At 49.5% G+C, this 14,690-nt stretch overlaps 1 protein-coding gene across 1 annotated transcript in view; it reads right to left on the bottom strand.

The window, feature by feature from the left end:
* The window catches only part of QPCTL (glutaminyl-peptide cyclotransferase like), a 222,017-nt gene that overhangs the window by 198,055 nt on the left and 9,272 nt on the right, over positions 1-14,690 (bottom strand). Inside the window, exons 5-7 of the mRNA XM_082231252.1 lie at positions 14,324-14,423; positions 12,294-12,410; positions 9,997-10,497 (exon numbers count right to left, since the gene is read on the bottom strand). Coding sequence (XP_082087378.1) covers positions 10,352-10,497; positions 12,294-12,410; positions 14,324-14,423 — 363 coding nt within the window. The 3' untranslated portion in view covers positions 9,997-10,351. The remainder of the gene's footprint in view (positions 1-9,996; positions 10,498-12,293; positions 12,411-14,323; positions 14,424-14,690) is intronic.

The following is a 14,690-nucleotide window of genomic DNA, read 5'->3' as shown; positions in this document are numbered from 1 at the left end:
TTGTCCTTACCTGCACAGGTGAGGCCACACCCACCTCTAGTCACATGCAGAGAATGTCTGTCCCAGCCCAGAAGGAAACAGGAAGTTGACCACCTGGCTGGACAAACATTCCTCCCCATGTGTAAACATCTTCACTCTAAGAATGTTGTACTTGACTGCTCTTGTGTTTCACATCCCACACTTATCTCCTTGACATTCCACAGGGAGCGCACTACTGCAGAGAAGGAAGACGCTCTCTTACTGAGCCACAGCTGTTGCTCCTCTAGCTGCTTTTTCGCATCCTTGCCAACGTTAAGGGTCTCTCATTGCTCTGCCCTCTTTGGCGTCCTGCCTCCACCGATAGGCGGCCCCTTAAGGGTTATGCAAGGGGCAACGTGGCCCTCGTCTGGAACAGTTTCCCCATCCCTGTGAAGTGAGGTGCCAAAGGCTACCTAGATGCAGCTAGCAATCATCTCCCCTGTTTTTACTACCGCCTCAAGCCCCCGTGACAAACAGCCATGGATTTCCTCCCTGCTGCTTCAAGGAGATAAACGGCGCTAGCAATTGAGGGTCCTGCTTCTCGCCTGATGTGAGGAAGGCAATTTCTGGCTTGGCTGACTTTGATTGTTGTCTTCCGCGGATCTCCTGAGAGCTGGCTCAAAAGAGGCCTGGCAGAGGAGTCCGGGGAGAAAAGAGAGATGCTGTGTGAGAGAAAAATACCAAAATGCCACAATTAAGCTTATTTGCAGAACTGCCATTGATATGGCAATGGATGTGACAATCAATGGTGCCTATGGCACGATTTATCCACCACCACCACCAAGGGACACGGTTGGCGCTGTGGTCTAAACCACGGAGCCTCTTGGGCTTGATCAGAAGGTCGGCGATTCAAATCCCCGTGACGGGGTGAGCTCCCGTTCTTCGGTCCCAGCTCCTGCCAACCTAGCAGTTCGAAAGCACGCCAGTGCAAGTAGATAAATAGGTACAACGGCGGCATTTCTGTGCGCTCTGGTTTCCGTCATGGTATTCTGTTGCGCCAGAAGCAGTTTAGTCATGCTGGCCACATGACTCAGAAAGCTGACTTGGCCTGAAAGCGAGATGATGATGATGATGATTTATTTTATTTATACCCCGCCCATCTGGCTGGGTTTCTCCAGCCACTCTGGGCGGCTTTCAACAAAATATTAAAATACAGTAATCCATTAAACATTAAAAGCTTCCCTAAACAAGGCTGCCTTCAGATGTCTTCTAAAAGTCTGGTAGTTGTTGTTCTCTTTGACATCTGGTGGGAGGGCGTTCCACAGGGTGGGTGCCACCACCGAGAAGGCCCTCTGCCTGGTTCCCTGTAACTTGGCTTCTCGCAGTGAGGGAACCGCAACCCCATAGTAGCCTTTGACTGGACTTAACCGGCCAGGGGTCCTTTACCTTTACCTTACCTTTTATCCTCCACCCTACCACCCCTGACCCTTACTTGCTGGCCTTTTTTGGTCGGGGATGGGCAACATCAAATCTGCCACATGCCCCCCAACTAGCAAGGGCAGCTCAAAGGCCCCAAACTGGTGAAGGCTGCATTAAGGAATGTGGCAGGCGAATCACCTCCTGCTGCAACCACAATGAATCCCTAAGAAGAGCCCTGCTGGATCCGACCAGTAACCCTTCCAGTCTGGCATCCTGTTCTCACAGGGGAACCCGCAAGCAGGATTCGAATACAAGACCAACTCTTCCCCTCCTGAGATTTCCAGCAACTGGGATTCAGAAGCATTGATGTATCTAGCTGTGGGGGCAAAGCATAGCCATCGTGGCCTCAACCATCGATAATAATCTAGCAATTACCGTGCTGTGGTTTGTGGCTGGGACATCGTCGTCATCATTTTATTCAGTTCGTTTCTATACCGCTTTGAAATGTCAAAGTAGCTACCGTATTTTTCGCTCTATAAGACTCACCAGACCACAAGATGCACCTAGTTTTTGGAGGAGGAAAACAAGAAAAAAATTATTCTGAATCTCAGAAGCCAGAACAGCAAGAGGGATCGCTGCGGAGCGAAAGCAGCAATCCCTCTTGCTGTTCTGGCTTCTGGGATAGCTGCGCAGCCTGCATTCGCTCCATAAGATGCACACATTTCCCCTTACTTTTTAGGAGGGGAAAAGTGAGTCTTATAGAGCAAAAAATACGGTATTTAAAATAATAAATGCTGGGAAAGCAAGGTGGGAAGAGCTGTCCGATGTGCTGAAAATGAGGGTTGCAACCACATTGCCCACCTAAGGGGCCACCTGCAAACCCTGAATCTCACCCTGCTCTCAGCAGAGGAGAGGCTGCCTTCTCATTTTGACCTTCTGTTCCTTCACCCCGTCCCAACAGAGGCGTACGGGGCATTCAGACACGGAGGACATTGCATTAGCTTCCCGGATTATAATGCTGGCGGTTCTGTCACATTTTCTAATGTTCCTTTCTAATATGAGAGGTTTTTGCATCTCATTTGGAAACCAAGGACCCAGAGTCTGGAGAAAGAATGGGAAGGCTCACAATGCCAGGTGCTTGAAGTCCAGTGTGGATTTTCCACAGTCTGTGTTGATTTGGGGAGCCATGTCATCAGCTGGTGTTGGTCCACTGTGCTTCATTAAGTCCAGGGTCAACGCAGCCGTCTACCAGGAGATTTTGGAGCACTTCATGCTTCCTTCCGCAGACGAGCTTTAATGGGGATGCTGACTTCATTTTCCAGCAGGACTTTGGCACCTGCCCACACTGCCAAAAATACCAAAACCTGGTTCAATGCCCATGGGATTACTGTGCTTGATTGGCCAGCAAACTCGCCTGACCTGAACCCCATAGAGGGCATTGCCAAGAAAAAGATGAGAGACATGAAACCGAGCAATGCAGAAGAGCTGAAGGCTGCTGTTGAAGCTTCCTGGTCTTCCATAACACCTCAGCAGTGTCACAGGCTGATTGCATCCATGCCATGCCGCACTGAGGCAGTAATTGATGCAAAAGGGGTCCAAACCAAGTACTGAGTATATATGCATGCTTCTACTTCTCAGAGATCCAATATTGCTCTATTTGCAATCCTTGTTTTGCTGATTTCATTTAATATTCTAATTTTCTGAGATTGTTAATTTGGGGTTTTCATCAGCTGTATGCCATGATCATCACAATTATAACAAATAAAGGCTTGACATATCTCGCTTTGCATGTCATGAGTCTATCTCACATATTAGTTTCACCTTTTAAGTTGAATTACTGATATTCTAATTTTCCGAGTTTCACCTGTATGTAGGGTTTGGTGTCAGCGTTGCTTGTGCAGGTTCTTTGCTGTTCGCTTGTGTTCCTTTGGTGGTGAGAGAGGTTGGGGTTGGCCTAGGGTGTGGTTATTCATTTGTGGTTGGCTGTGGTGGTCTTTGTTTTCATGTGTGAGTGGGGTGGGTGGGTGTTTTGGATCAGGTTAGCCATACTGATCTGTATGCTGTTGGTGGATTTTTGTCATTGTCTTGTTGGGCTGTGTATCACAATAAAGGGGAGCCATACTGGGGTGAAGGTGTCTTCTTCTATTTGTCCCCATGTCAGTTTCAGTTTATTGGTTAATTTTTCTAGTAGGGCTGTTTCCCATACTATTTGGTACCATTGGTCCATGCTTACTTCTGACAGGTCTCTCCAGTGTCTGGGTGAAGCTAGTCTTAAAGCAATGGCCAGGAATGGGGACAGACCCAGTTGACTTTGCAACGCAACGAAATTATCCTTATGCAAAAACAGCAGCAAACACCCAAATCTCTGGAGGAAACAGCCTTCAGCATTTTACTGCCTATGCTATGTGCGCAAATTCATGGCTTGGGAGAAAGTTGGTGGGACCCATCTGTAGAAACCTGGCAGAGAACTACAGCGAAACGTTTTCAGCCTTCCTGGGAAGAATTACTGGGCTGGTGCTGCACCTTTGTGGGAAAAGGACATTCTGTACATTTTAGCATGCAATTCTGGCCCCAGCTCTCATTTTCCTCCATTCGATCGTCTTCCATACAGTGGTGCCCCGCAAGACGAATGCCTCGCAAGACGGAAAACTCGCTAGACGAAAGAGTTTTCCGTTTTGAAAGTGCTTCACAAAACGAATCTCCTATGGGCTTGCTTCGCAAGACGACAATGTCTTGCGAGTTGCTGCTGGTTTCCCCCCCCCCTTTTTTCTAACCTGCTAAGCCGCTTATCAGCTGATCCGATCAGCAGATAAGCCGCTAAAAGCCGCTAATAGCGCTAATCCGTCAATGGGCTTGCCTCGCAAGACAAAAAAACCGCTAGACGAAGAGAATCACAGAACGGATTCTTTTCGTCTTGCGAGGCACCACTGTAAAGTGAATCCATATGTGACCGTGGAGGCCAATTCTGGATCCACACGTCCTTCCACAGGGGGGACACTGGTTTCCAGGCGGGAGTTGATCATGGTGAGGGTTTGCCAAGCCTGCCTTCCTCTTAGCACGTTTCTTCCTTTCGTCCCGAGTTTGAATGTCTTCAAAACCCATTATGCCTTTGGTAAAGGCGTTCTCACAGGCCAGTATTTCCCAGTTGTCAGTGCTTATACTACATTTTTTAAGATTTGCCTTGAGATTCTTTAAACGTCGTTTGTTGGCTACCAACATTACGCTTTCCATTTTTAAGTTCGGAATAGAGTAGCTGCTTTGGAAGACAATCATCAGGCATTCGCACAACATGACCAGTCCAATGAAGTTGATGTTGAAGAATCATTGCTGCAACACTGGTGATCTTTGCTTCTTCCAGTACATTGGCATTTGTTCGCCTGTCTTCCCAAGTGATGCGTAAAAAAATTCCAGAAACACCACTGATGGAATCTTTTGAGGTGCTGGAGATGGCGTTTATAAGTGGTCCATGCTTCACAAGCATGCAGTAGAGTTGGTAGTACAATAGCTTTGTAAACAAGCATTTTGGTTTTCCTGCGAATGTCCCGGCCCTCAAACACACTGCACTTCAATCGGGAGAAAGCCGCACTCGCAGAGCTCAGGCGATGCTGGATTTCGGCATCAGTGTTGGCCCTTGTGGAAAGATAACTGCCCATCGTGCCTCCCATCCTAGTGTCAAACTTCGGGCTATAAGGTCCAAAGTGGAGAGAATTTGCTCCTCTCTAGCTCTGATCACAGACACTAGAGGGGAGGAACCCACTACCTTTGACTCAAACTCCCATTGGCCACAGGCTGCATGGCCAACAGTCCAGGGTGACCCCTGACATACGTGCTTACAATTGATCTTAAAGGAGGGATCTAGAAGGCGAGAGGGAAGCAAATTGAAGAGAATAGAGGGGGAGGCTGAGGGATGGGTGAAGGGAAGTTCTCTTTCTGCACATAACTGTGGCATTATGGGAAGTCCTGCTTCTTTTCTCTGGCATTCTGGGAAGTCTTGCTTTCAAGCTTTTCTCTGCTGTTCTAAATAACCTGTTCTAAATACCAAGACATTCCCTCATTTCCCTAGGATGCTCAGTTCATCTTAAGTTTATGAAAACACTATGACCTGTTCTTAATGCATAGCTGACCACATCTACGGACTGCGATTGTTATGTTCTTTCATGTTATGATCAATCATTAGTAATTGTTTTAGTCATGCTATATTAATCATTAGTTATAATTTAATTAGGAGGTTTCATGCCTGTCTAGTTCTGTGCTCCCTTTCCCAGCCTTTAATCTATTGGTGATTAATGCCTATAGGTAACCCTTGCCTTGTACTTGTGTTAACCAATCAGCAACATGTTGCTTTGTGTTTGTATCAACCAATCAGCAACGAGCGCACCTGTGGCAATGTTTGTAATATTCAATAAAAGAGAGTTCTCGGGGCTTGCTCCAGAGACGCCTCTCACATGACACCTGCTACTCGTCTGTCGTGATTTCATTCCAACAGATGGGCAGGTTGAGATGGCTGCTTCAAAGTTTGGAGTCATGAAAGGGCATCAAACACTGAGGTCCAGCTCCGAGGGCCTTCTGGCAGTTGCCTCCCTGCGAGAACTGAGTTTGCAGGGAACCAGGCAGAGGGCCTTCTTGGTGGTGGCACCCGCCCTGTGGAACGCCCTCCCATCAGATGTCAAAGAGATAAAACAACTACCAGACTTTTAGAAGACATCTGAAGGCAGCCTTGTTTAGGGAAGCTTTTAATTTCTGATGTTTTGTCGGTTTTTATTATTATCATTAATTCTTTTGGGAGCCCCACAGAGTGGCTGGGGAACCCAGCAATATGAGCGGGGTATAAATAAATTACTATTACTATTATTATTACTTGTTTTAACCCTTTTTTAATACTGTGGGGGGGGGTCTTATGTTGAAGGATAACGATAAAGAAACATACTTTTATTATTAAGAATATTGGTATCAAAAATAGATTATTATTATTATTACTTTTACTGCCAGAGAGAGGGGGTTGTAGGATTGCTTTTTTCCCTTTTTTTGCCTCAAGTGCCGAATGTAACTTGGGTGCTGAGCTGCTTTTAAATCTTGCATTTTAATCTGTTGCAACCTGCCCCAGGACCTTAAGGTAAATTAAAATGACATTCTGTTGTTGTTTTTTTAATTAAATTTTTATTAACTGGCCAATTACATCAAATAAAATCACATCACATAAATTCCAAATTACAAAGCCAAATTTTTAAATTTTGTTGGGGGAACCCATACTTCAAGATCCAAAGGGGGATTCAAATCATCTTATTATTACTGCATTAATGTCCAAATCAGTCCCAATCAGTCCAAACAAAATTCATAGTTCTACCCAATCTTATCTTGGTGTTTCCACATCATATCTTGTTCATATACCGTATTTTGCGCCCCATAAGACGCTCCGGCCCATAAGACGCACCTAGTTTTTTGGGGGGGAAATAAAGAAAAAAAATTATTTCCCCCCCCCCAGGTGCGGGGCTGGAAGAACCAGGTCGGGGAACAGTGGGAAGGCACGCTCTGCCTCCCCGCTGTCCCCCGAGCTTGTGGGGCTGGCGATGGGGAGAAGTGCACCAGTCCCGGGAGGGCAGGCAGCTCTGTGCCGCCATCTCGAGCGGGGCGGGACTTAGCGCCCCGCTCGGGATGGCGGCGTAGACCTGCCTGCAGTCCCGCGACGGCAGGCAGCTCTGCACGGCCACCGGGAGTGGGGCGGAGCTTCTCCCCCGGCTCCCGGTGGCCGGGCAGAGCTGCGTTGGTCCCATAAAGCCCCGGCAAGTGGCTCAAGGAACAGCCTAGACATCCCTGCGGGTCCTCCCACAGGGCTGCCTGGGCTGCGGAATTGTTCCCGAAGCGTCGGGCACTCTGCTTTCAGGGCGCCCGACGCTCCGAGAAGCAGGCTGCTATCCGCAGCCTAGGCAGCCCTGTGGGACCTCCCATGGGGCTGCCTGGGCTGCGGAATTGTTCCCGAAGCGTCGGGCGCTCTGCTTTCAGGGCGCCGGACGCTCCGAGAAGCAGGCTGCTATCCGCAGCCTAGGCAGCCCTGTGGGACCTCCCACGGGGCTGCCTGGGCTGCGGAATTGTTCCCGAAGCGTCGGGCGCTCTGCTTTCAGGGCGCCGGACGCTCCGAGAAGCAGGCTGCTATCCGCAGCCTAGGCAGCCCTGTGGGACCTCCCACGGGGCTGCCTGGGCTGCGGAATTGTTCCCGAAGCGTCGGGCGCTCTGCTTTCAGGGCGCCGGACGCTCCGAGAAGCAGGCTGCTATCCGCAGCCTAGGCAGCCCTGTGGGACCTCCCACGGGGCTGCCTGGGCTGCGGAATTGTTCCCGAAGCGTCGGGCGCTCTGCTTTCAGGGCGCCCGACGCTCCGAGAAGCAGGCTGCTATCCGCAGCCTAGGCAGCCCTGTGGGACCTCCCATGGGGCTGCCTGGGCTGCGGAATTGTTCCCGAAGCGTCGGGCGCTCTGCTTTCAGGGCGCCGGACGCTCCGAGAAGCAGGCTGCTATCCGCAGCCTAGGCAGCCCTGTGGGACCTCCCACGGGGCTGCCTGGGCTGCGGAATTGTTCCCGAAGCGTCGGGCGCTCTGCTTTCAGGGCGCCCGACGCTCCGAGAAGCAGGCTGCTATCCGCAGCCTAGGCAGCCCTGTGGGATCTCCCACGGGGCTGCCTGGGCTGCGGAATTGTTCCCGAAGCGTCGGGCGCTCTGCTTTCAGGGCGCCCGACGCTCCGAGAAGCAGGCTGCTATCCGCAGCCTAGGCATCCCTGTGGGACCTCCCACGGGGCTGCCTGGGCTGCGGATATCTTCCTGAAGCCTGGAGAGCGAGAGGGGTCGGTGCGCACCGACCCCTCTCGCTCTTCAAGCTTCAGCGAAAGCCTGCATTCGCCCCATAAGACGCACCCAGATTTCCCCTTCATTTTTGGAGGGGAAAAAGTGCGTCTTATGGGGCGAAAAATACGGTAATTTCTCTTTTTCCTTTACGATCTCTTCTGTTAGTCTCCTTAAGCCGATAAGCAAATGTAATAATCCTGTGTGAATTTCCCATTCTTCCAATCTAAGTCCAGATGGTTTCCATATATCATCTCCTTCGTAGATAACATCACTCTTTCCATCATAAATTAGGCAGTTGTCACTCTTAAGTCCCACTGAGGAGTTAATCCACTATATGTAAACAACTCTGTTTCTCTCTTTCTCCTCCCAGACTCAAGGGCTACGACAGTGCCTCCCAAAATGGCGACGGCATTTTTAACTGCGTCATTCCAAAACTCTTAACTTTCCAGCTTCGTCTTGGAACATTGCTTTGGTTCGAAAATTTATCTCCACACAGCCATAAATCCACAGCTTAAGTCTTTAAAACGGCATTTCTGACTCATTAGGGGCGACGTTCTGCGCCTTCAAAGGGGGCTCCGTTTTCTGCTTTACCTAAAAATGTCTCAGGGAGCCCTTTTGAGAAAACACCTTGAAACAGGTAGGAAAACCAGATGCCAAAGATCAGGAAGTCCACTGAATTTTATCACAGTGCTAAGTTTGCATTCTGGTTATCCTAACAGGCAAAAATAAAAACCACACACACAAATAGATGATAGAGCAGAAAGTTGCCAGAAACTTTTATTGTAATACTTGTCAACAAACCATTTGAGGGAGGGGACGTAGTCTGAGATGGAATAATGGACTGTAACACTTCAGATTGTTCCCCAACTTTTACTTTTTTAAAAAAGTAAGTCCTTGCAAGTAGAAAGCTAGAACACCAGGAAGAGGGCTGAACTGGAGTCTCTCGTTGATTTGCTAGCTTTTTACTTGCAGGTATGCTTTAAAAAGGTGAGGACGCATTCAGAAGTGGCACCCCACTCTGCTAACTCAGGATTTTGTCGTGTGTCCAAACCAGGCCTCGGAGTCACTTTGGAATAAGGAAGGTGCGTAACCCAGATTTAGCTTGAATGCAAAATGAGAATTCCTCCCTCCCACCCAAGCTTTTTCCACATAGCAGAGCTGCCACACCCGAAGGGGCCTTAAGGCTCAACAATAAATATTAAATTAAAAACAGAGTAAAAACCCGTTTTTGCTTGGTACAGGATGGAATAGGTCGGGGGGGGGGCAGAGGTAGGCATCTCTGGGAATCTTGGACATTGTTCTGCAACCTCCCCCCCCAGCAGGGACTAAACAGCTGCCTCAGGGGAAAAGATTTTATGTACTTGGGATCAGAGTGCAAACGGTTGTCCCTGAATCATGTCTCTATCACGTGTCAATAGCCACATTCCGTGGAACCGACAGGTGGAGGGAGCCTGGACCCTTCGAAAAACCAGGTCTCAGTTTCCAAAATGGCTCAAAAGCAGAACTTGGATTCAAGACTATTATTAATAACAAGAGTGCACATTGTAGGGTTGGTGATCAGGGATGGGTCGGGGAAAGAAACTACAGCCATACCTCAGGTTACAAACACTTCGGGTTGTGTGATTTCGGGTTGCGCACCGCGCTGAACCCAGAGGTACCAGAACGGTTACTTCTGGGTTTTGGCGCTTGCGCATGCTCAGAAACACCGAATCGTGACCCGCGCATGTGCAGACACGTGGGTCGCGAATGTGCCTCCCGCACGGATCACGTTCGCAACCCGAGAGTCCACTGGGAAGAAAGGAAGGTTTTTTTATTATTATTCTCTCTTCCGCCACTCCAATTTGGTTTCCCTGATCTGTGCCATCTTGGAGACCAGACTGGGGTCCTCTTGCCTGGCCAGTCACATTCCCTGAGGGGCCTGAAGGCTTAATACCCCAAGACACAAGGTCTGAGACCCTTCCATTCCCCAGCCTATCTCTCCCCACATCCCTTTGGACCACGAGCGCAGCTTCTGCAAGGGCCGCAGAGGGAGTCCCTGGCAAGCGACTGTGCTGGTTCTTAAACGAAGCGCATCCTCCAGCCGTTCCGCATCTCGGTTGACCAAAAACCAAAGGCCTCGGGGTCAGCAGGAGAGTCCTTTCCCCCTAAAGCCACAGATATTCCGCCAGGAAAGCTGCCAAGATCTTACAGAGGTTGAGCACCGTGGGCGGGTGCAAGTTCTCCTCTGTGTCCTCGAAGGTGTGCCAGACGGCGGGGAAAGGTGTGGTGATGAGGTGAAGAACTGGAACACCTTCGGCAAAGAAAAAGAGAGAAGGAATCAAAAGCTGTGAGCCCAGCGTTGTCTGAAAACCATGCGATGCAGTACATTTTCTACTGAGTACATCGTTCAAACACAGGTGTTTTTTATTTCTTTCTTTAAAGGAAGCAGAAGAGTTTGGATTTGATATCCCGCTTTATCACTACCTTAGGGAGTCTCAAAGCGGCTAACATTCTCCTTTCCCTTCCTCCCCCACAACAAACACTCTGTGAGGTGAGTGGGGCTGAGAGAAGTGTGACTGGCCCAAGGTCACCCAGCAGCTGCATGTGGAGGAGCAGGGAAGCGAACCCGGTTCACCAGATTACGAGTCCACCGCTCTTAAACACAGCTCCTCTCCAGCGAAGCGAAGCCAGGAGAGCGAGAAGGGTCGATCCCTCTTGCTCTCCTGGCTTCAGCAAAAGCTGCGCAGCCTGCATTCGCTCCATAAGACGCATACACATTTCCCCTTACCTTTTAGGAGGGGGAAAGTGCGCCTTATAGAGCAAAAAATTTCCCCAGGTCCTTTAAACTCGCAGCTGCTTTAGAAATCTGCTTGACCCCTGCAGGTTCACTCTGCGAGCTTTCGGTCTCTGCTTTCAAGCTTGCAGCACACTGCGTTGCGAGACTTTCCCCTGCCATTCTGAAAGATCTTGCTCTATTCCTCTAGACGACCATTTTATAGAATTGTAGAGCTGCAGGGACCCCCCACCCCGGGGTCATCTAAGATACGATAATCTTTATTGTCATTGTCCCATACAGATCAACGAAATTGAAAAAATCTAAATCAGACATTCAAAAACCCACAAGCCTGCTATCCCAGCCTCGTTGACCCCCTAAAAACTCTCATACCCCATAATTGAATACAATATACTCACATAGAGACTACCTTAAAAGGTAAAGGGACCCCTGACCATTAGGTCCAGTCATGGCCGACTCTGGGGTTGCGGCGCTCATCTCGCTTTACTGGCCGAGGGAGCCGGCATACAGCTTCCGGGTCATGTGGCCAGCATGACTAAGCCGCTTCTGGCGAATCAGAGCAGCGCACGTAAACGCCGTTTCCCTTCCTGCTACCTAGAGTGGTACCTATACAGGGGTACCTATTTATCTACTTGCACTTTGACGTGCTTTCGAACTGCTAGGTTGGCAGGAGCTGGGACCGAGCAACAGGAGCTCACCCCATCGTGGGGATTCGAACCACCGACCTTCTGATCGGCAAGTCCTAGGCTCTGTGGTTTAACCAACAGCGCCACCCGCGTCCCTTGAGACTACCTTACGCTGCATTTAAAACCAAAATCACATTTGGATAGAAACTGTTTCTCAGGTGGCTAGTCCTAGTCTTTATAACCCTGTATCTTCTTCCAGAAGGCAGAAGCTGAAAGAGATCATTTCTGGGGTGCGCACTATCCTGCAGCTTTCTTACGGCACCTGGAAGCCTAGATTTGATCCAAGGTGGGAAGAGTGCACCCAATTATTCTCTCTGCAGTCTTTACAACATTGGACAGCATTGACCGTGCAGCTCCCAAACCACACACAGAGACCGTAAGTCTCTGTTGCACTCTCAACAGTGCAATGGTAAAATGCCACCAACAGGTCCTTTGAGAGATTATTTTTCCGGAGGATTCTCAGAAAATATAACCTCTGCTGTGCTCTCTTCATCGGGTCTTTGCTGTTTTCTCCCCAGGTTAGCGGATCTAGCCCTGCTAAGGGAGCAGACTGCAAAGAGCAAACACCAGATCGAACCAGCAACGAAAAGACCTCAGGGCAACTGGGGGAAAGCGGGAGAGAAGTACCTCTCCGGAGGAAGGGAGCGTGGTCGTCTTCGACGGGGTCATAGTAGGAGCGTGGCTGGAAATAGAGTTGTTCCTTTGCGTGAGACTCCAGAAGGCCGAGCCGGTGCAGTCGCTTCTCTAGAGGACAAAAGAGTGGGATTAGGCACAGCGTAGGAGCCATGGTCCGACTGAGAATTACCGTATTTTTCGCCCTATAGGACGCACTTTTTCCCCTCCAAAAATTAAGGGGAAATGTGTGTGCGTCCTATAGAGCGAATGCAGGCTGCACAGCTAAGCCCAAAGCCAGAACAGGGAGATGGAGTGCTGTGCAGCGCTCCGTCTCGCTGTTCTAGCTTGGGGATGGCTGCGCAAAGCACCCCGCTGCTCTGCGGAGGCTTGAAAGGCTGCTCTGCCTCCCAGAGTCTTACAGTTCCCGCTGCACTCTGAAGGCTTGCGGATAGCCGCCTGAAGCGCGAGAGGGGTCGTTGCACACCGATCCCTCTTGCTCTCCAGGCTTTGCTTCGCTGGAGAGGCGCTGCACAGTTTTCCCTCTCTGCGCAGCGCCCCTTCAGCGAAGCGGGAGGAGAAATGGAAGGGGCGCTAAGCAGACGGGGAGATTTTTTTTCCCCTGTTCTCCCTCTCCTATGGTCCGGTGCATCCTATAGTGCGAAAAATACGGTATCTTCAGGCTCCTTAAGCACTTCCAGCAAATACTGGAGGAAAACACCAGCCCAAATGTAGGATTGCAAAAACCCTGTGTGAGGATCAGATGGGGTTACTATGAGGAATTATAAAATATGCATCAAGCCATTGTGTCCGCTATGAAAGCATGGCATTGACCGGGTTTGATTCATTGACAATAATTTCTGATCAAATCCCACAAGCCTCTGCATTTCTGGCCATTTTCTCTACTCCCCATTTCTCTCTGTCTGACAAGCACATAAAAGAACCATAGGACACAGTTGCCAGTTGCTTTGCCAGGCATGCATCCTGGGTCATAAAATACACCGTATTTTTCGCTTTATAAGATGCACCTGACCACAAGACACACCTAGTTTTTGGAGGAGGAAAACAAGAAAAAAAATATTCTGAATCTCAGAAGCCAGAACAGCAAGAGCAGCGCAGCAAAAGCAGCAATCCCTCTTGCTGTTCTGGCTTCTGGGATAGCCGCACAGCCTGCATTCGCTCCATAAGACATGCACACATTTCCCCTTACTTTTTAGGAGGGAAAAAGTGAGTCTTATAGAGCAAAAAATACGGTAGCAGGTAGTTTCTTTTATGTACCCTTCCTTGGTTTCGTTCATCTTAGGGCATGGAAATAGTTTCACAGGAAGGGGATAAAGATCCCTATCTCCTTGCCATCCTTCCTCTCCTGTTTACTGCTTGTTTATGACCTCCAGGTTTTCCTAAAAGCATTGCTTCCTATTTTATTTACTTTGAACAGCATATGCATGGTCAAGTAGGAAATTAGTTCTTTGTAGTTTTAATCTTTAACTTTGTCCCATGTGGGGTTTTTCGAAATGCGCAGAGGAAATCTGATTGGTTCTTACGGACGCTGTGTAAAAAGTTCTTTTGTGAATAAAACGACCTGGGCCGAGGGGTGGGCAGGAATTATTATTATACGCACCCCTCCCAGAGTCTTGCTGGTCAAGCCTCTGTGTGTATCCTTCCTTTGCTTTAGGGACGCCTCACCCCACATCTGTGGCACAGGTAGAAGTTCTAAAGCAGGGATGGATGGGGCACGCGTGGACCCCCCCAAATTGATGGACTTCAACTTAAAAGGATGCAGGGACCTGTCAGATCATGGGTCTATCCACCTCAGTACTGCCAACACTGTGCGGCAGCCGTTCTGTGGGGTTTCGGGCAGGGGAGTTGCAGTCCACTTGGGAGGGCGCCGGGTTGGTGAAGGTGGATCTATCGGACAGAACTTTACATCCCAAGCCCCCCACTGGCTGCTCATCCCTGGGAGGCGGGGTCTGAAATGCCGATCAACCCGGGAGCCCCACCCCTCCTTTCCCGATTGGCTCCCCGGCGCGAAGAGTGACGCTCACCGAGGCCAACGAGCCTTTCGAACCAGAGGGCTGTGTTGCGGAAATGGTTCTGGATGGTTGGCTGGCGGGCACCCAAAAGGTCCAACAGGACAAAGAGAGACTGAAACGGGAAAACGCAGAGTCAAAAGCACAGGTGCTCCCGTGCCACAACAGCAGCAAGAGTCTTGATTGCATAAGTATGGAAGAATGAGGAAATCCCAACGAAAGAACAGTGGCAATAGAAATTGATGAACTACGCAGAGCTAGCTAGATTGACATACAAATTGCGGGACAAGGACAACTGTGACTTTAAGGAAGAATGGGTGCTTTTTGCAAATTACCTAAAAAGACAACAAAAAGAACGGGACTCCTTGGCAGGTTTTGAATA

Source organism: Podarcis vaucheri (assembly GCF_965113315.1).
Source record: "Podarcis vaucheri genome assembly, chromosome: 7".
NCBI lineage: Eukaryota > Metazoa > Chordata > Lepidosauria > Squamata > Lacertidae > Podarcis > Podarcis vaucheri.
The sequence above is the reverse complement of the archived record's forward strand: the minus strand, read 5'-3'. Positions and strand labels throughout refer to the sequence as shown.